General features: G+C 38.2%; 2 protein-coding genes across 3 annotated transcripts; both read right to left on the bottom strand.

The window, feature by feature from the left end:
* Positions 1-1,961: 1,961 nt before the first annotated feature.
* On the bottom strand, positions 1,962-6,713 carry LOC126378744 (zinc finger protein 888-like). Its single transcript, XM_050027125.1, has 3 exons — positions 6,285-6,713; positions 6,090-6,222; positions 1,962-4,591 (listed from the first exon to the last, which is right to left on the bottom strand). Exons 1-3 carry the CDS (start codon positions 6,711-6,713, stop codon positions 3,858-3,860), a joined length of 1,296 nt encoding a protein of 431 aa, XP_049883082.1. The 3' UTR covers positions 1,962-3,857.
* A 565-nt stretch (positions 6,714-7,278) lies between these two features.
* LOC126378928 (zinc finger protein 260-like) lies at positions 7,279-21,012 on the bottom strand. 2 transcript variants are annotated; one of them, XM_050027460.1, is made up of 6 exons: positions 20,740-21,012; positions 19,421-19,568; positions 16,825-16,875; positions 15,913-15,978; positions 14,371-14,580; positions 7,279-7,865 (listed from the first exon to the last, which is right to left on the bottom strand). In XM_050027460.1, exons 1-6 carry the CDS (start codon positions 20,884-20,886, stop codon positions 7,309-7,311), a joined length of 1,179 nt encoding a protein of 392 aa, XP_049883417.1. In that variant the 5' UTR covers positions 20,887-21,012; the 3' UTR covers positions 7,279-7,308. The 2 variants fall into 2 exon arrangements, with proteins under 2 accessions (XP_049883417.1, XP_049883416.1); XM_050027459.1 differs by lacking the exon at positions 7,279-7,865 and adding an exon at positions 8,269-12,220.
* Between the last annotated feature and the right edge of the window lie 222 nt (positions 21,013-21,234).

Genomic DNA, 21,234 nt, shown 5'->3' with positions numbered 1-21,234 from the left:
CCAACACTGTTCTATTTATAAATCTCTCGTACCTACCCCTAACGACGTTATTACAAAATGCAAATACATGTTACTTTGAGCAATTTGATCTGGGGGTTAAAAAGGCCACATAAAAGCAATTTATCTGAAAAAGCAATATTGCTATTTGACCTTTGATGACATTACACACTTACTTTTATATGCGCAAATGTCAAATTGCTATTTAGATGAATTGCTTCAATATTGGCCTTTTTAACCCACCTGACCACTCATTTGCTCTATATGGTCAGACACATGCATGTGGTATAAACTCTTATGAGAGTGGCGCCCAACGTGGGGCTTGGGTCACTTGGGAAAGTTGTCTATAAGAATATACAGGAGTGGATCCAGCTTTTGTGTGTGGGGGGAGGCGGGTGTCCCCAGGTTACAGACTGCCTATCTGTTGTCCTGAGATGTCTGTTAATCAGTTTCCCAAGATACAGGCTCCTGCCCGAAAAGCCCCTGTTCATTTCACACACATGTAATTTTCTGTAAACATTTTAGTGCAATAGTTATCACTATTAAATTTGATTAATTAATCTTGTTCTCTCTTTACAGGTAAATCGCGCAAACAAATAATCTATCTCAACCCGAAACTTCACGAAGAAAAGAAAACCCGGAAAGCTGTCATCGTTATAAAGCCACAAAAGAGTACTAATATAAAGAGAAATAGTATTATTGAGATACCAAACAGGCCTGCTGTACAAATTAAGTTAAGAAAACTGAATGAAGTGAATAAGCATATTGATAACGCTGTTATGTTAATGTTATGTTCTAACGCGACGCCGATCAGGAGCTACGGAGGGATAGGTTATGGGTGCAGCTTCTGTTCTCGGCAATTTCCTGAACCACTTGAATTGAAACAGCATACAATGGACAGTCACGATGAAAAAAGCTTCTCTACATTTATGCGCGGCAAATCCATGGCCGCCTACGTCGTAAAATTAGACATATCCTCACTCACTTGCCGGTTATGCGACGCGAAAATTAAAGAACTAGACGAACTAATCGATCATTTATCTAAAGAGCACGGCAAACATTACGATAGAGAAATAAAAGGCCACATAATGCCGTTCAGATTTGAAAAGAATCGGGAGAAAATCAAATGTGTTTTGTGTAGTAACGAATTTAATAATTTTAAAGTCTTATTCGAGCATATGAATGTGCATTTTAAGAATCATGTGTGTGAAATATGTGGAAGTGGGTTCATTAACCGACGTACCTTGTTGACACATGGCTATAGGCATCTTACGGGGAGTTTTCAATGCACATATTGCTCTAAAGTTTATGACACGAAAGTGAAGCAACGGGATCACGAAAGAGCAGTACATAAATGTATGAATAAGAGGAATAAGTGCGGTTATTGCGGGGAAAGGTTCACGGATTATGCGAAGAAAAAGAATCACGAGGTTTCGGTGCACGGTGCGCGCCCTGTTGTGCTGAAATGCGAAATATGTGAAAAGACATTCGACAACCAGCGAGCGCTGTCGTCTCAAGTCAAAAATGCACATAAACGGGACAGAATGTTGCCGAGTGACATTGGAAAGGCTTGATATTTAATCGCGATAATTATGTACTTATTATAAAAGAGTAATCAGGGAGGTTAAAATACATCGAAGCAATTCATCTAAAAAAGCAATATAACTATTTGACATTTGTTTACATTGCGCACTTACATTTATATGCGCAAATGTCAAATTTCAATAAATTGCTTTTTAGATGAATTGTTTCGATGTGGCCTTTTAAACCCGCCAGTTACTTTTTACTAAACGTCAAAACATGAAATTACTATGTTTGTATGAAAAGGCACACTGCGTCGTCATAGAAAAACGTGATAAAATTTCGGACTTTTTCTTGATTTCAAAATTCATAAATAAGTTATTAAATAGAGAAAAATAAATATTTTTCGTCAGTTTTAGATCTGTCTTTATTTAGTAATTAGAATTTCATAATTTATCTCGTACTTAAACAAACCGAAAAGTTCGATAAAATCTATTGAGGATATTGGCGGTTCGCCACGTAACACGTTGGTCTAACAGAAAGCTCGGTGAGGTGTGGGTACTTAGTTCATCTTGCGATGGAGGTGCCTCTGACTATCTCATTGGAACATAGTCCTGAGCTTATGTTATGTTGGATTGATCGTTTATTCAGAGAAAATTCAAAATTAGTATATTATTAGTTTGCAACGTTTTACATAAAAAAAATACTGTGACTAGGTTCCTGTATTATAAATACTAAATCAAATGTAAATATACCTCTAGTACTTAATAAAATTAAAATGAATGTGTTACTTACTTTTTTACCTCGAAGTTCTTCAAATTCATTCTTCTTATCGTGTGGGTTATGAGGTATATGACCAACCTCACCAACCCTGGTGTCAGGATTATTATTGAGCCGCCAAAGGCCCCTGACGTGACTCAAGTAACGACTACATACTTACATCTGTAAGTAGTAACCGGGACCAACGGCTTAACGTGCCTTCCGAAGCACGGATCATCTTACTTCTGGACAATCAGGTGATCAGCTGGCAATGTCCTAACCAAACTACGGAACACAAAGAGATTTTTGTAGACCCACAGGGATTCGAAAGCGCAACGCTCAACACCAGACCACAGAGGCCGTTTTCAAATTCGTTAAGTACTGAAGTCACATCCAATCCAATCCAAGCGCCATAGCAGTTTCACGGGAACCCTATCCCGTGAGTAAATCTCGAATCCTATAGAGGCTATAGACTTATATATAGTACAGGACGTTAATGACATCGTAACGAATACTGAGGGAGATGATTCAGACCATCATTCTGAGTAAATTCCAATTTACTCAAAATAATGAGCTGAATCATGCTCCTCAGTATTCGTTACGATGTCACTTACACCCTCACGTACTTTCACGTACTTGCAAGTACGCACAGGGGGGGTTAAAAAGGCCACATCGAAGCAATTCATCTAAAAAAGCAATATAAGTATTGACATTTGCGCAATGCAAAGAAATGTCAGATAGAAGTATTGCATTTTTATATGAATTGTTGAATGTGGCCTTTTTAATCCCCAGGTAGCCATACCTGTATCCACATCCATTGTATGGCTACAATGTATCGGTGTTAGTGACACCGCACCGTAACGAATACTGAGGGGGATGATTCAGACCATAATTCTGAGTTGATATCAAGTGTAATTTCCAGTCGAAAATTTCATGAAAATTTTAGTGCCTTTTCTAATAATTTTCAGTTTCATACTTTTGCGACTTGATATCAACTCAGAATCATGGTCTGAATCTCTTTTTTTTTGTCATATTTTTTAACCCATTTATCCAATTTAGACTATAGCGTCAACGTAAGACTGCATTGTTTTCTTTGTATATATTTTTTTTGTCTAGTAATACTTACATAACATAACATTGAGGATAACTTGGCGTTTACGTAATTTTCTTTCCAATGACGTTATGTTATATAATTGTATATAATGGCCCCAATTGGGCCGCGAATCCTTAAGTTATACCTGTCATTTTCTTATCCGCCGAAAAGGAAAGGGACGAATAATTGACAACTGTTAATTTTAAAATTAATTAATAACCCGGGCGAGAAAATAGGCATCTCGCTCATATGCAACCCATTTGACGTGTGCTGTCAACTTAATTCTGCCGGGTTATTGGCCAATATAAAGTTTTGGAAGGGCTTTTTTAATTTCTGCCTAAAATTGACGTGCGTTCCATAAAGTTTATGCCTGTCGATTACCCGTACCTTTCTTTTTCAACGGAAAGGAAAATGATAGGTTTAACTTAAAATTAGATGGTGTGTACAGGAATCGGCGCCAATGTTGAATTTATGTAGTTTTTACAGTTCACAAGTTATTAGGATGATGGCTCTTCATATGAAACCGCAAACTTGCTCTTTGGATGAAGGCCGCCGCACAAAATTTGCACTTATAAGGCCTGACGCCCGTATGAATCCTGCAATGAGCTTTGTAACACTCCTTCCTCGCAAAACACTTACTACAATCACCACATTTAAACACTTTATTCTGCTCATGAGTTATCATATGATCCTTCAAATTCGATTGCGTATAAAACCTCTTTTCACAGATGCTACATTTTATATTTTTTTCATTCAAATGCACGTTTCTCTGATGGCGGATTAGCGCGCTTTCCTTCAACGTTCGCAAACCACAGACGCCGCAAGTCGGCATGGCAACACCGTGAGCCTCGTTCATGTGAAATAAAATCTTTTTTCTCGTGAATTTCTGAACGCATCGCCGGCATTTTTTTTCTATGTGCACGTCCATCATGTGTTCAGCCAGTGTGTTTTTCCTTAAAAACCCTCTATTGCAATGACCACAGATTAATTTTTCAGGTTTTTCCACGCTATGTTTCGAGTACATGTGTTGTTTTCTCTGTGCGTGGTACATGAATTCTTCCGGGCATAGGCGACATTTGATGAACTTCTGTTTTAGATGGGATCTAATTATATGGTTACGTAGGTCAGACACGCGTCTGTATGCTACTTTACAAGCTTTGCATGAATACTTCTTAATGTTGTCGCTGATTTCCATAACGAAGTCATCGACGAGCAGATTACCTTGAAAGATTAGAAAGAAGTTTTTAAACTTATTTATAAAGAAAGGAACGGTTGAAAGGAAGGGTTGGGACACGTAGAGAGGATGAAGGATAATGGATGACGAAAGCGGTATATAAAGCGAAGGTTGATGGTAGAGCTGGCAGAGGAAGACCTAGAAGGACGTACATTGACCAAATTGGACATGTCCTTAGAAAAGGTTCAGTACAATCTACTCTGAACCGGCGTGCGTGTATGAAACGATTGATGAATGTGAAGGAAGCAAGGTAAGTGTGAGGTCGGAATGATCATATGCAGCGATGTGCTGTTCGCAGCAATGTTCCCGTTGTACAAATTCTTTAATAGCAAGGCTGCTTTTCTTTTTGAACTTATTCTCTCTTGTACTTTGGTCTTATCTATCTAAAGGTTAGGTAATAAAGCTATTTTTAAATAAGTTTTGTGCCTTTTTACTGCCGAGAACGTTTCTAAAGTAGCAAAAATGTCCTGGGGACGGTACACCACCGATCATATGGTGTATATTGTATAAAAAAAATACAAAAATATGTTAGGATACCCACTTACTACACAAGTAAAGACACTTGTTCCTCCGCTAATTCGCAATGGAGTAACGTGGTGGAGTATGCTCTGTACCTATGTTAATAGATTTTCTTTTGACTACTGGATCTACCACAATACAATTCATCATCATCACCCTAGCATTATCCCGTTTTTGACAGGGTCCGCTTACCTAACCTGAAGATTTGACAGGTCCGGTTTTTAACAGAAGCGACTACCACAATACAATTAAAGCTACTAATTCACTCGACTGTAAAATAAGAAACATTTATATAAAACACCTTTTATTTTACTTTACAGAAGAAAAGAATACCAAGGGTGGTATTAATAAAATAATCTCAGCTTCGAGACTGCCCTCAAAATCATGTCAATGTGACAGTTCTCATATAAAAACAGGGACTTGAGCATGATCTTGAGGGCAGCCTAGGTTTTCTAGGACCAATCTTTACCACTGGACTATCCACCGATTATTTTAATTTAACCGACCAAAATTATATATATTTTATATATTTTTTTTAAAGTATTTTCTCTTGAACCTTGACGTTGGCAGAATCATCGTTTCTAAACGATGCAGCCACAAACAAGAAAATAGTTAGAGGGCAGCCTCAGCTGAGATTAGATCACATTGATTTAGGCCTGTGCTGGAGTCGAGAACGTCAATGTCAACTTAAAATACCAAAATGTTCAGCTGATGCCGAATCGAATGGAGGAAGAGCCGAGTGAGCAAAATAGTTTACTTAGTTCCAAGGACAAATGTATGACGAATCCATTACAACAAGAACTCAATTTACGCTGTAAAATTACATTCGTAGACCTTTCGTTTATAGTTTATGATCTATTTAGTGGAAGATACTGTTAAAATGTCCATAGACTTTTACTATTATCGTACACGCAAAAAACAATATTCAATATTCTTTATTTAAAACATTTCATTTAAAGATCTCACCAAGCGGAATTAGTCTTCCGCCCGCTTGTGTCCAGAACGGTTGTATAAAAACCCGCGCGTTTGATCCAGTCGCTCCGATTTCGCCGATTCGCTTAGCTAATGCGAACATCAACATAATTCTGGATGCTTCACTCTAACATGAAGCTTCAAATCGCTAGATTGAATGAAACGCTCATTGCAAATAGGGCACGTAACCGTCTGCGCTCCGTGTTGGGTCTTCATGTGGTACTTAAGACTTTTGCTTTGCTTGAAAATAGTTGGGCAGTGCGGGCATAGAAGATTCTCATTGAAATGCGTCAGCTTGTGACGGCTCCGTGCGTTGGCGTTGCCAAAAGCTTTGCCACAGATTTGGCAGATGTAGTGCTTTTCACCCAAATGTTCGAATTTCTGGTGCTGCAATAAAAGGAAAGGGTAGGAGAACTTCTTGTCACAGATGTTGCATTTCGGGCGTTGTATGTTGTGGGCCGTCTCCATGTGCCGCGGTCGGGTGGTGCAGGTGAAGTGGAAGTTACACAAGCGACATTTGTACTTCTTCGGTCGACGCTTCAAATGTACGTGGAGGTAATGCTGCCTGACCAGCTGCCTCTTTCTGAACTGTCGCGCGCAGACAACGCATTCGAACATTCTCTCGTCGCCGACTTGTACCACTTTGAAAGCTGTCGTCGCGTCTAGAAAGAATAAAGTAGCTACTTTTAGATTCTTTGAATCACTTTTAAAGCTGGGAAGATGGAAGCTGAGTCAAATAGATGGCGGTCAAATGCATAACCCTTTCTACTCCGCCGCAGTCGGGGAAAACTGGATTGGAAATAGGGACGCAGCTCTCCAAACTGGCTTGGAAAAGAGAAGACTGCGGCGATTCACCTACGCTCGATAGGCAGTTTTAGAAGTATCTCACTTTATTTTCAGTATATCTGCCTACTTCAGGAATTGCTGGTGGAGTGTTTGTCCAAGTATGCCGCTCATACAGAATCATGTCACGTCATGGCTGCATAGACCTCGTAAAACAAATAGACATCTTAATTTGAGAGAATGAACTTATACTATCTACATAATGTATTTACAACACGGTTCCGACGATTTTTAAGAAAAACTCCTTAGCGAATGTGAGTCTATTTGTTTATGGGATATCAGTGCGTGGCTGGCGTTATTAACAACACAAAATTTAAAATTGGAAATATTTTAATAAAAACTCTTTACAACATCAACTAACATAGCCACTTCAAGATACATCCATCCCTGGGTGATTCCTGAACACATGCGTTTTCAAAGTAGATTTCTGAACAAAAGCTTTCCCGCAAGCTTTGCACACGTGTCTTCTGTCCCCCGCATGAATCTTCATATGGTCCTTTAGATTATTTTCCCATCTAAACTCCCGCCCGCACGTCACGCATTTAAACCTCTTCACATCTGAATGCGACGACATATGCAACCTCAAACCGAAACCGTTAAAGAACTCCTTGCCACAAACCTTACAGGAAACTGTTTTTTCTCCCATGTGCACTTTTTTTTGGTGTTGCAACACATTGCACGGGTACCGGAACTTCTTTTGACAGACACCACAAAATGGCGCCGGAATGCCGTGCTTCTCTTCCATATGGTACGCTTTTAAGTAGCCTGGGATTTTCATATCGCATTTTTGGCATTTTCTTTCTCTCGGTCGACGTTTTAAATGGACGAATCGATAGTGTTGGGAGATTAGAGGTTGTGAGGAGAAAGCCTTTGGGCATAGCTTGCAATGGTACGCCTCCTCTATGATTGTGAAATAGTCCGGTTTGCCTAGAAAAGAAAGATACGCTGGCTGCTTTCAAATCTTAATTTAAGGCTTGGCTTAATTTAAATGTGCATTTAATTATATAACAATTTGCCAAATGATTTAAAAATACTGACTGGAAACGTGTTACTATAATTTGAATATTTTAAATACAAAAAATAGTTTTTGTAAAAAGTATAATTTTTAATAACTATAAGTATCTTCTTTTCAATGTACCAATGTACGGTTGAATGCACGCCGAACACATCACAATATATGTAAATTATTTTACACCTTTTTGTATTTTAGTGTGTTCTCGCAAATAAATTTATTTGATTTGGATGACCCTACTAACAAGTACTACAACAAAGTATATCACGTCCTTTACCAAAAAGATTACCCAAGAGTTTATTACAAATCAAACACAGCTTAATTTAATATCGCTATTTATTTACCAAAATTGTAGCATATTTGTATATCATTATATTTTCAATGTATAGGTAGGTAAATAGAGTGTGAAAGTTGCGAAAACGGGCCACTTAGGCGAATGGCAAGTACGATTTCATTATATCGGTATTTTCCCTCAAGCCCGGAAAGTCCCATAATATTATGATCAAAGGCCGTTAATTTACTGAGATTTTCTTTTTATTTTATTTTTTAATTTGTCTCCACCAACCCGCAGTGGAGCAGCGTGTTGTCTCCGCTTGATTGAGGGGAGGCCTGTGTCCAGCAGTGGCACATATAGGTTGTTTATGTGCATGTTTAATTTGTTTCCTAGTTCCTGGATAGATGGCGTTGAACTTGGTACGTTACTTCAAGGAACGGAACGTTATATTAAATTCACATTCGCACGCTTTATGGTTGAGTGGTGGACTTTTTTGTTACAATATATATTTAAGATCTTTTGTAATTTTATTTAATTTCATTATTATATCTGATTTTCAATCAATCAATTATTCAAATATATACGTACTTTATTGCACACAAAAGAAACATATAAACTTTTATAAAAAAAATAATAATAGCAACAGTTCAAATGGGCGGCTTAATGATTTTCTTCGATGTAATTTTGAAATCACAAAATCAAATACACTGTACAGCACAGAACTTAATAACAAAACTTGATTATGTTCCAAAAAATGAACAACAAGGAAAAAATAATTTACTTTGTGGCATCTTGTCAATGGAAAGAAAGAAAGAAAGAAACATTTATTACTTCCGGACACCACAGACACAGACAGACAGGTCAATGGCCCAAAATAAAGGTCGGCCCACACCTGGACAACAACAATATTATAATATATTACATCTATTTAACAATTACATGGTAGGACCGGGCACTTCTCAAATACATATAGGGTGTTAGTGACATCGTAACGAAAACTTTGAGGGACGATTCAGACCATTATTCTGTGTTGATATCAAGTGGAATTTTTCATCGCAATAGTATACAATTGGCTACTTTTGGGTTTGGGTTAGTTTACGGATAAGTATTTTAAAAAATGCATATCTGAAAATACTTTTATTATCTCGAAAAAGCTTTATATAATACAAAAAAAAACGTACGTTTCTTCATTCATTTCAAATATCGCGCGAAAACGGTTGGTCACGTGATATATTGCCTGGTGACGTCACATTTCAATAAACAAAGCAACTGTCAAACAGCTTAACTCGAAAACTGACAGATAGCTTTTGTTTATTTTGTGAAATGTGACGTCACACGAAGCCCAATCATGGCCGCCAGTGTTTCGAATACACAGATAAAAAATCGCATTATTATTTTGTGAAAAATATATTATTTATTATTATTAGCCTGTATGATCCTACTGCTGAGCAAAGGCCTCCCCATGTCATGACTTGTGTGTGTGTTGTAAAAAATAATAATTCAACTTCAACTTTATGGTTGTATGGCAACCGGTGGTCATAGAGTAGAGACAACCATTACTGCCAAAAATTTATAATTATTAATTATTGTTAAATGACAAACTATCATATGCGACATATTTCATTTTTATTCTTACAAATGTCAAGTTGCCAACTGAAAACAATTAAAAAAAAAAACAAAATCGACAATTTTGCGACGGAAAATTCCACTTGATATCAACTCGGAATCATGGTCTGAATCGTCCCCCTTGATATTCGTTACGATATCACTAACACCCTGTATAGATAATTAACTAAAAATATTATATAATTAACTAAAATATTTAACAAAAAAACATGTTTACAATAGCCTTATTCAATATGAATATCTAACGAAATAAAACTCAAATATAATTTATCATACATTTGTGATTTCACGTAACTATGACAATATTGCAGATTTCTGTACAGTCATGAGCAATATCATGTACCCACTTTAGAACCCTGTCGCACTATCATATTTGACATTTAATGAGACTTACGGTATAATTTGTCAAAGAAGTTAATGTGACATGGTTTCAAAGTGTATACATATTAGTACTCGCGACCACACACACCATCTAATTTTATTTAAAGTTACACCTATCATTTTCTTTTCCGCCGAAAAGGAAAGGGTCAGGCATATAACATTTATGAAACACACGACGATTTTAGGCAGAAATTTAAATCAAATCAAATATACAAACATTTAGAAACATCACATATGTGCGACCTAAAAAAAAAATAAGCGATTTCCTCCAGGGAACCACTACCGGGAATCGGCCATGAAAATCTTGAATGCGGGATTTAAAACTTCTCAAAATTTCACATAGGCCAATAACCCGACAGAATTAAGTTAGCAACACACGTCAGGTTGCATATGAGCAAGATGCTTATTTGATTCGGCCGGGTTATTCATTCATTCGCTCATTCATTTTAAATATAACTGGGGGGTCAAAATGGCCACATGGAAGCAATTCATCTATGAAAGCAATATTTTGTTTGCATTGCGCACTTACTTTTATATGCGCAAATGTCAAATTGCAATATTGCTCTCTTAGATGAAATGCTTCGATGTGGCCATTTTAACCCCGCAGTTCATTATAAAATGAATGAGCGAATGAATAAATAACCCGGCCGAATCAAATAAGCATCTCGCTTATATGCAACCTGTGACGTGTGCTGTCAACTTAATTCTGTCATCCGTTTCGGTGGATAGGAAAACGACAGGTATAACTTAAAACAAAATTAGAAGGTGTTTGCAGAAATCAAGGCCGTTATGTTTTATATACAATATTTATACATGTTATAATAACGGATTTCATTTTTATACAGGGTGTTAGTAACATCGTAACGAAAAATTTGAAGGATCATTCAGACCATGATTCTCAGTTGATATCAAGTGGAATATTCCGTCGCAAAAGTATGGGACTGAAAATAATAAAAAAAAAAACACAAAAATTTACATGAATTCTCCAGACAGGAAATTTCACTTGATATCAACTCAGAATCATGGTCTGAACCATCCCCCTGAGTATTCGTTACGGTGTCACTAACACCCATACCTACTTGTATATGGCTACCTGCATGTACTAGTAAAGGGTGTAAGTGCCATCGTAACGAATACTCAGGGGGCTGATTCAGCTCGTTATTCTGAGTTAATATCAAGTGGAATTTTCGATCTCAAAAGTATAGAATTGACAATAAAATTAAAACTAAAAAAAACATGAATTTTGCGACGGAAATTTCCATTTGATATCAACTCAGAATCATGGCCTGAATTATCCCTCAAAGTTTTCGTTACGATGTCACTAACACCCTGTATTGTTTTTGGGGAAGATAGCCTGGAAAATCCCTCGTTGCACATTCGTGAGTTTACGTTACACAATTCACTTTTAACACTAAAAATTGACCTCAGGATGATACTTTGTCATATGGTAATTTAAACTGGCTTTCTGAACAAATGCCTGCCCGCAAACATTGCATACCTTTCTCCTGTCACCAGTATGTATCCTCTCGTGCAGATCTAAAGTAGCCTTCCTCAAAAACGACTTCCTACAAAACCTGCAATGGTAGTCCTTGACAGTTTTATGCTTAAACTTATGTTTGTACATACCTTCGAAACTAAAGGATTCATAATCACAAAATTCACATTTATACTTCTCACCCAGCATGTGGAAGTTGTTAATGTGCTTGCGTAACTGCACTTTGGTGTTGAACACAGCATTACACGCCTTGCACTTGAAGCGTTCGTCGATGTTGTGCTCCTGGAGTTTGTGAACTGTCAAAGGAGCTGGCGTCATGAACTCCTGTTTGCAATACGGGCAGGGGAACCGCGCAATTTTGTAGTGTTTAGTCTTTATATGGAAGCGGAGAGAGAATATCTTGTCGTATTTCTTGTCGCAGTGGGAGCATATGTAGTTATCGTCTTCGGTGCGAAAGTCTGAGTCTTTTAAGAAGAATTTCTGATGCCGGGCGCCTAGAAGAGAAATGTTTTGTTCAGCCATAGAAAGAATAACAGTCGTCTAGTCTTGGTGATTCGCAACGCGGTCGGGTTATACAGGTGTTAGTGACATCGTAACGAATGCTAACGGGTATAATTCAGACCATGATTCTGAGTTAATATCAAGTGGAATTTTCCGTCGCAAAATTCATGTTTGTTTTTTTATTTACTATTTTCAATTCCATACTTTTGCGACGGAGAATTCCATTTGATATCAACTCAGAATCATGGCCTGAATCATCCCAAGTTTTCGTTACGATGTCACTTACACCCCGTACAAGTACACACAGGTAGCCATACAAGCAGGTATGGATGTCAGTGCCACCGTAACGAATACGTAGAGGCATGATTCAGGCCATGATTATGAGTTGATATCAAGTGAATTTTCCTGTTAAATTCATGAATGTAATTATTCTTTTTTCAAAAATGAGAATTCCACTTTATAAACTCAGAACCATGGCCTGAATCATCCCTTAAAGTTTTCCTTACGATGTCACTAACATCCTGTATAAAAACGGCCATGTTACAGTACTTATACATCAGTGTATCAGCCTTCAGCCTGAGATAAATTAGACGGGAGTTTGGAAGTCCTTTGGGAATAGAATACAAAATACTACGTATAGAACGGTGGCTCTCCGCCGTGCACCAATTCGTATCAAGCTGCGACGTCACTTCTCCTGAGTCTTAAACCCGTATTCTAAAATGTTAACTCCTTCCACTCGCTCACTTCCTTCTTCCATTATCAATCTTTCTTCTCTCTCCCCCCTTGTTCTCCCTTTCATTCTTCTTACAGAATTCGTCTATGCTTTCTTTCTTGCGATCTTCAGTCTTGATTCACCACACTTCACACATTCACTGTCACTTCGCACATTCACTGTCACTTCGCACAGAGAGTCACACTTCACTGCATTAAAAAAGTTTCCGCTCAAGGAGCATTAAAATCGAGCCGGCGATTGCGATAGTCTATCTCGCGAATGCTATTGGCCCTATTGGCGCGATTCACCGGCCGCTAATTAGATGATGTATACAGGAATCAACACCATTGAGAACTAAACTCTTTACCCGCAATTAAATCATTTGTCAGAAATCGAGGTTTTAGTAAAGGAACAGCCGAATGTGTGGATTTAAAAAGGCTTTAAAAAGTCTTACGTGGGCCTCGCCTCATTCCTACTCCCGGAGGGGGTATGAATTATACTCCACTACGCTCCTCCATTGCGAGTCGGTGAAGACTTTGCGGGTCTTATACTCAGTGGCGGCCCTAGCTATAATATTTAGTTGGTGCAAGACCTCAAGTGGCATCCCTCAGCCTCTTAAAATGAAAAATGTCGTTTTCGAGCACCCAGTATAAGCAATCTCACCCGATGAAGTTAGTTTGCGGCCAGGGTGAACCAGTCTTAATTAAAACACATAATAACGGGTTCTTACCGCGTTTAAAGTAGGGATACGAGACTCCCGATATTTCGACACTGTTGCAAGTGCCATGATCACGGGACGACTGATGAGATTGGAGTTGAGTAGGTAGATCCATAATTTTCTACGGGCAGACATACCCTCTTTCTTTGCCGCTTGTTTATGTATTTGATATCGGAATGTTCGGAACCATCTGAACTCGCACCAAACTCACTACGACAAACCGCACTCACTGTGTCCTCACGTTTTGTCATATCCCTCATATCCCTACTTTAAACGCGGTAAGAACCCGTTATTATGTGTTTTAATTATGATAATAACCGCGTAAACCTAAAACAATGTATGAACCAGTCTTGGTGGATTTTGGAATGCAATTCCACACTTACCAACCACCATAACATTTTCAAAATCATGTACGTACATAAATAGACTATTCAGGGTGTTAGTGACATCGTAACGAATACTCAGGGGGATGATTCAGACCATGATTCTGAGTTCATTACAAGTGGAATTTCTTGTCGGAAAATTCATGATTTTTTTTCAGATCCATACTTTTGCGACGGAAAATTCCACTTGATATCAACTCGGAATAATGGTCTGAATCATCCCTCAAAGTTTTCGTTACGATGTCACTAACACCCTGTATTACTGTCCCACTGTGTTTTGTATGAAGTGTCTGAGGTGAGCCGAAAACCACGTCAATATTATATACTAACCTTTTTTAGGTTTGCTACTTTCGTCTTCACCATCTTCACCCATATCTGGTTCATCAGCGATGCTATTCCCCATTTCAATGGCAGCTACTTCGTTCAGTTCTTGATTCTTCACCGGCTTCTTGCTTTTAGGTTTGGACTTCACTTTCGTCTTTCCTTTCTTCTTTGAGTGTTGCTCTACTTTTATCTGTATTACTGGCTGGTCGTCATCAGCTGGAAGAAATTTAACAATGTTAAAATTATTCCCCTAGCATTATGGTCGACGATTTCCCTCAATCAGCGCTTATCGCTATCAACCCACTAGGGTCGATTAATTCTTTCAAATATTTTTCCTCTCAGACGACGCCCTGAGCCGAGGTTCGCGCCCAACTGGGCACCCTCAGACCTGTTGTCTTAAAAGTTGTACCGGGTGAGAGCCTTCAGCGCTCCCCATTTGTCCGGCCAAGTAGTTAATGCCATCTGCGGCAAATCTACAATAAGTCAAAAAAAATAAAGGTGGCCGTAACCTCATCATCATCAGGCGTACGACATCCACTGCTGGGCATAGGCTTCTTCCCCCAAGGATCTCCACGACGATTGGTCCTGCGCTGCCCGCGTCCAGCGGCTTCCCGCGACCTTCACCAGATCGTCGGTCCACCTTGTAGCGGGCCTACCCACTGAGCGTCGTCCGACACGCGGTCGCCACTCCAGAACCTTTCCGCCCCAGCGGCCATAGGTTCTCCTCGCTATGTGTCCTGCCCATTGCCACTTCAGCTTTGCAATTCTCCGAGCTATGTCGGTGACTTTAGTTCTCCTGTAGATCTCCTCATTTCTGATTCTCATGGCCGTAACCTAGTCGAAAAATATTGTATTTTGAGGGACTGAGGGGTGCCACTTTGAGGTTTCGCACCACCTAAATGTTTTGCTAGGGCCGCTACAGCTTTTAAGTGATGTTATTGTCTTCTTTTCGTGTATGGCGTCCTTTTATAATAAACAATTTCTATTCTATTCTTAATAAAGATCTTTTTTTGCTCTCCACAATGCACAGGCGGGTTACATAAAATAATGCACAATTGGAGGGTACGTACGAGTGGAGACCGACGCCCGAGATAAGCCAGAGCGTGTGTTTCTGTATCACCAGTGCTCCAGATGTACTTCCCGGATGTCTTAACATTAATTTATGTGTATACATCATCGTCATCAGCCCATTAACGTTAACCATTAACTGCTGGGGCACGGGCCTTCCCTATGGATGATCACGCGGGCCCAGTGCGGATTGATGGTTATTAACGACTGCTAATGCAGCCGGGACCAACGGCTTAACGTGCCTTCCGAAGCAGGGAGGAGCTCGAGATGAAAACTTTTTTTTGTGGTCACCCATCCTATGACCGGCCTGTAACCGGCGTGAAAGTTGCTTTACTGCAACAATCGCAGACCGAGCGCGTTTACCGCTGCGCCACCGAGCTCCTCCTGTGTATACATGTTTAAGATAAAAAATGTAATTGGAGATGGAGCGTGTGTGTGTGTATGTGTGTGTGTGTGTGTGTAAAAGTGTCTTATACTTACAATCATCAAATTTCATATCAACAGCATCATCTTCATCATCCATATGCACAAACTCCACTTTCACCTCTGAAAATACAAAAATAATTAGTTCTAGTTTTCTGTACTTTTATTTTGTTTGAGCAACAGCCTCTATAGTCTAGTGGTTAGAGCGTCGGACTCGCGATCTGGAGGTGCGGCTTCGATTCCCGATGGGGAGTCATAATCACTTTGTGAGACTGTCCTTTGTTTAATAAGGACATTGCAGGCTTGAATCACCCGATTGTCCGAAAAAGTAAGATGATTCCGTGCTTCGGAGGGCACCATAAGCCGTTGGTTCCGGGCTACTGGCGCAAATACCTCCACCAACTCACAGTGGAGTAGCGTGATGGAGTATGCTCCATACCCCGTCCGGTTGATTGAGGGGAGGCCTGTGCCCAACAGTGGGACGTATATAGGCTGTTTATGTTTATGTATCTACAACAACCAAACTTTTTAATTTTTAAACAAACAAAATATCATATCTTTATAATCCTACTAACTGTTATTCGCGAATTCGTTGGCGTGAGTCCCCATCGGGTATCGACCCCGGACCTCCAGATCGTGAGCCCAACGCTCGAACCACTAGACCACGGAGGTTGATGTTGTGTTATATTTTTTTTTTCTATTTATTTTTTTATAATTATGTTATTGCACTAAGTAATTGTAAGCGGATGGATTATAGCGCCGAGACAAACCCGTGAGGGGTTTAGCGGTGTTATTTTATTGTTTTGTTAATTTTTCGTTGTATTCAATAATATTAATAAAAAAAAAAAAATACAAACTAATCTAATCAAGCCTACAAGATCCCACTGCTGAGCAAAGGCCTCCCTTCCTCTTTCCATTTTTCTTTTCTTTATTTTTTTTGTGTTGTTGTATGTAATATTAAAAACGCACCCGGATTATCATCTCGCACTTCTTGCTTAACATCAAATTCTGGTCGTAAAGCTGAAACAAGAAATAGCAATGAGCGACTTTCCATGCTCAACAGAATCAGAATCAGAATCATTTATTCAACGTAATTATCATGGATAAACTTGTTGAAGGTCAATGTAACATTTTTGAATTTACGTCATTTCGTAAGGTGTTATGGCTGAGGAGAAGAAATGACAAGAAACTGCAACAGCAACACATCTTTTAAATCAATGAGGGTACATTACAAGTTATTTAATAACTAGAGGAACACATTCAATACCAGACATTTTTATCATTTAGGTAATCATCGGTCAACCATGGTCCACATAATATCAGCGTCGTGGTTCGCGCCGCGACTTGTGCTGAGTGAGGCCCTTTTATCTCAGGACGTCCACCACCACCTTATGATCATTTCGACTAACATCCTTCTTGCTTTTTTGTAATTGTTTTAGTGGAAATAAGATATGATATTGGCCCCGATTCCTGCAGACACCGCCTAATTTTATTTTAGGTTATATCCGTCATTTTCGTATCCGTCGAAAAGGAAAGGGACGGATGATTCACAGCTCTTAATTTTAGGAAGAATGAGTAAATGAATGAATAACCCGGGCGAATCAAAAGGTACGTTGCTGGTATGCAATCCGTTTGACCTGCTGTCTACTTAACTATGTCGGGTTATTGACGGATGTAAAATTTTTAGACGGTTGGTTTAGATTTGTGCTTAAAATTGACGTGTGTTCCATAAATTTTATGCTTGTCGATTACCCGTCCCTTTCCTTTTCGGCGGATAAGAAAAGGACAGATATAACTTAAAATAAAATTAGATGGTATTTACAGGAATTAGCACCATTGTTGTCTTTCTTTTTGTGTGTGGCGTCCTTTCATAATAAACTATTTCTATTCTATTCTATTCTCAAAAACAATACAACAACACATGAACAACTTGCTTTCGCCAAAAACAATATAGATGGCGTCGTATAGTCATGAGCAATATAATGTACCCACTTTAGGACTCTGTCGCACTAACATATTTGACAATTAGTGAGACTTACAGTTCAATTTGTCAAAAAAGTTAATGTGACATGGTACCAAAGTGTATACATATTAATGCTTGTGACCGTACAGCTATAAAAGTGATAATTACCTATTTCTTCATTACTCAAGTACACACATACATACATAAACTCACGCCCGTAATCCCTAATGGGGTGGGCAGAGCCACAAGTAATCAAAGACAACTTGCAGCCACTGTTGATACGAAGTCCAAAGATGGACTCAAGTACATAATTATTCCAAAATACAATGTAATGGCAGAAGCATAATTATAGCATAATTATAATTAAAAACTAACTACAAACAATAAAAAAAAAACTATAGAAAACTACTACTATAACAAACTATTATTACAAACTATAGTTTGTACCTGCTATCTTTCAATTTTTACTTTTTTCCTCACCTTACGGTTGTCTGGAAGAAATCGCTTTAAGCGATAAGGCCGCCATTTGCCGTGTGCTTAGTTAAGAGTGTTTTTGTAAATATTTCTTTTTATTTTGGTGCAATAAAGTGTATTTGTATTGTATTATATTGCATATATACAAAAATAATTGTTGCTTGTTAAGAATTGGGTAGTCTAGGTCAAAGATAAATTATGAAATTCTGATTACTAAGTAACAACAGATCTAAAGGTGACAAAAAATGTTTCCTATAACTTATTTACGAATTTTAATAAAGAAACATGTAATAATAAGGGCGACGTTTTGTCACTGTTTTCTATGTTGTCACAGGTTGCTTTTTCATTCAAATTCCATAGTAATTTCGTGTTTCGACATTTAGTTAAAAGTAACTGATTTGACTTGTTGGAAACTATTATGTTGCTACCTAATAACTTTCGTGCCCTTTGGAGCAATAAATGATTTGAATTTATTTCATCAGAGGAGCTCGGTGGCGCAGCGGTTAATGCGCACGGTCTGCGATTGATGAAGTTAAGCAACTTTCGCAAAGGCCGGTCATAGGATGGGTGGCCACAAAAAAAAGTTTTCATCTCGTGCTCCTCCGTGCTTCGGAAGGCACGTTAAGCCGTTGGTCCCGGCTGCATTAGCAGTCGTTAATAATCATCAATCCGCACTGGGCCCGCGTGATGGTTTAAGGCCCGATCTCCCTATCCATCCATAGGGAAGGCCCGTGCCCCAGCAGCGGGGACATTAATGGGCTAATGATGATGATGATTATTTCATCATACGGATTATTACATCATGACCAAGGGGGGTTCAAGTACTTCAAAGCCTCATTCAAAAAAATTTAATAAAAGAAGACTTAATTACTTAACACCATCACGCCTGTCTCTCCGAAGGGTTACTCAGAGGTGTGTAAAATAGACATCTTCCATCATCTTTCATCTTCTTCTTCTTAGATTAATGTTGTTTAGCAATAAGGCCGCCTATTGTGCTTATTTTTATTTGTATGTTTATGTTCTTTGTATATGTCATTGTGTAATAAAGTATTATTAATTGATTGATCTTCCGCACCAGCTGTGTATAAGTCCTGTACCTACAATGTACCATATGGAAGTTTTAATTACCTTGAATAATATTCTTGAACATATCCTTAAATCGCTCTTCGCAGCGCAACACTTGTTTCTTGAAGTTGCTAGCATCTCGAAGCCGTAATATGCACGGTTCACATATTGTGAATGTCGGTGCAGACAACATGCCTGATACTGTGGATAACTGTGAACGTAAAGACATTACATTGAAATACAGTGTAAGTGACATCAAATACCAAAGGCAAAATTCATGTTTATTTTAGTTCTTTTTTACTTATTTTCAATTCTATGCTTATGTAAAATAGAAAATTCCCTTTTATATTAACTCAGAATTATGGTTTGAATTATTCCTCAAAGTTTTCGTTACAATTTCACTACACTGACTCAAACACCCCATATAATGTCCTTCCCATGATGGAATCTATACAGGCAATGGGCTGATCACTTTGAAATATTTTATTTTATTTGTTAGCCATATTCAGATACACTTTCATATACCACTTCAACCCACTTGCTACTCAACTCCCAAATGTTGGTAACACCAGTAGCAGACACAGAAGAAAGAATATTCTATTGAGGTAGACAAAAAAACCATAATTCAATAACATTCTAATTTAAAATGAATTACCTACGTAAATAAGATTTCTGTTGTGCTGAAAAAAACCCCTATTCCCAGTAGTCTTACTGAGTAGTCTTACCAGTTGAACTACTGGGAATTTCCTTCCCAATACTGAATAGTAAAACTCCACTTTTCCCATTAGTGTTACTATGTCAAAATTTTTAAAACATAGACCTAATAATTGATAAGTAAGTACTACCTAGGTCCTAGGACCTAGTAAGTCTATTGGGAAGGAAATTCCTAGTGGTTCAACTGGTAAGACTACTCAATAAGACTACTGGGAATAGGGGGAAAGAAAAAAAATTTGTCCTGACATGGTACCTATAGATACAATCAAAGAGCAAAATTTCAGTCACTGAGCCCAGCAAATTATTTGTAAACAGTGGTGAAATTATGAACCATTAGTCGTCATAATGATAAAATTTATGTTTTTTGTAGGTGTTTTTGGTCTATTACCGAAACGACATGTAACCAGGAGGTCTTAAGTGCAAATAGTTAATTTATTACTTTGCAAGAAACTGATTAGACGTTTGCAGCTTATCGTACATAGGTACATGGTTGTCAGTGATTTTAAGTAATTTTTCATGCCATATCCCCTTATTAAAATAGATTAGTACCAGCCGGCATCGCTTAGAGACGAATGAAAACATCTAATAAGATTACAAGTTACAATTTTCAAAATACTTTGGACCAGATTTTTCCCATTATATTAGATTAATATTTATAAAATACTCACTTCTACGTTAAAACAGCTTTTCAGCATATCGGAATACACCTCCGTCTGTCCCAATACGAATCGTGGCTCCGATAAATTGTGGTAAGATCCCTCCGCGTGACAACATCGACATATATCTTTCTCAGGTTTCCAAGCCGCCGCCGTCATTTTTATACGCTAACATTACACTACAATAAGCTAAAAACACTAAAATTATCAGAGACAACAACAAACAAACAACAGTACCACTATAAACAACAATTGTTAAACACAAAGCTCGCATTAGCGGCCATATTGTTTTGTTTTTTTTTTATTTATTTTTTAATGATGTTCCAGTATATTATATGTGATAGTATTTCTATTCGATAACAGGGGGCGCTAGCTTATGATTATAATTTGTTATAATAACTGTGAATGTAGCTCATGGTATGCGCTTGTTACTATATACTCAACAAACTATGTGGGTGTGGGTAGGCCCCGCGGAAGGTGTGCGTCAAGCTAGCGGCCTCAAAAAAA

The sequence above is a fragment of the Pectinophora gossypiella genome, chromosome 27 (genome assembly GCF_024362695.1).
Source record: "Pectinophora gossypiella chromosome 27, ilPecGoss1.1, whole genome shotgun sequence".
NCBI lineage: Eukaryota > Metazoa > Arthropoda > Insecta > Lepidoptera > Gelechiidae > Pectinophora > Pectinophora gossypiella.
This window is presented reverse-complemented; position numbering and strand designations above follow the sequence as displayed.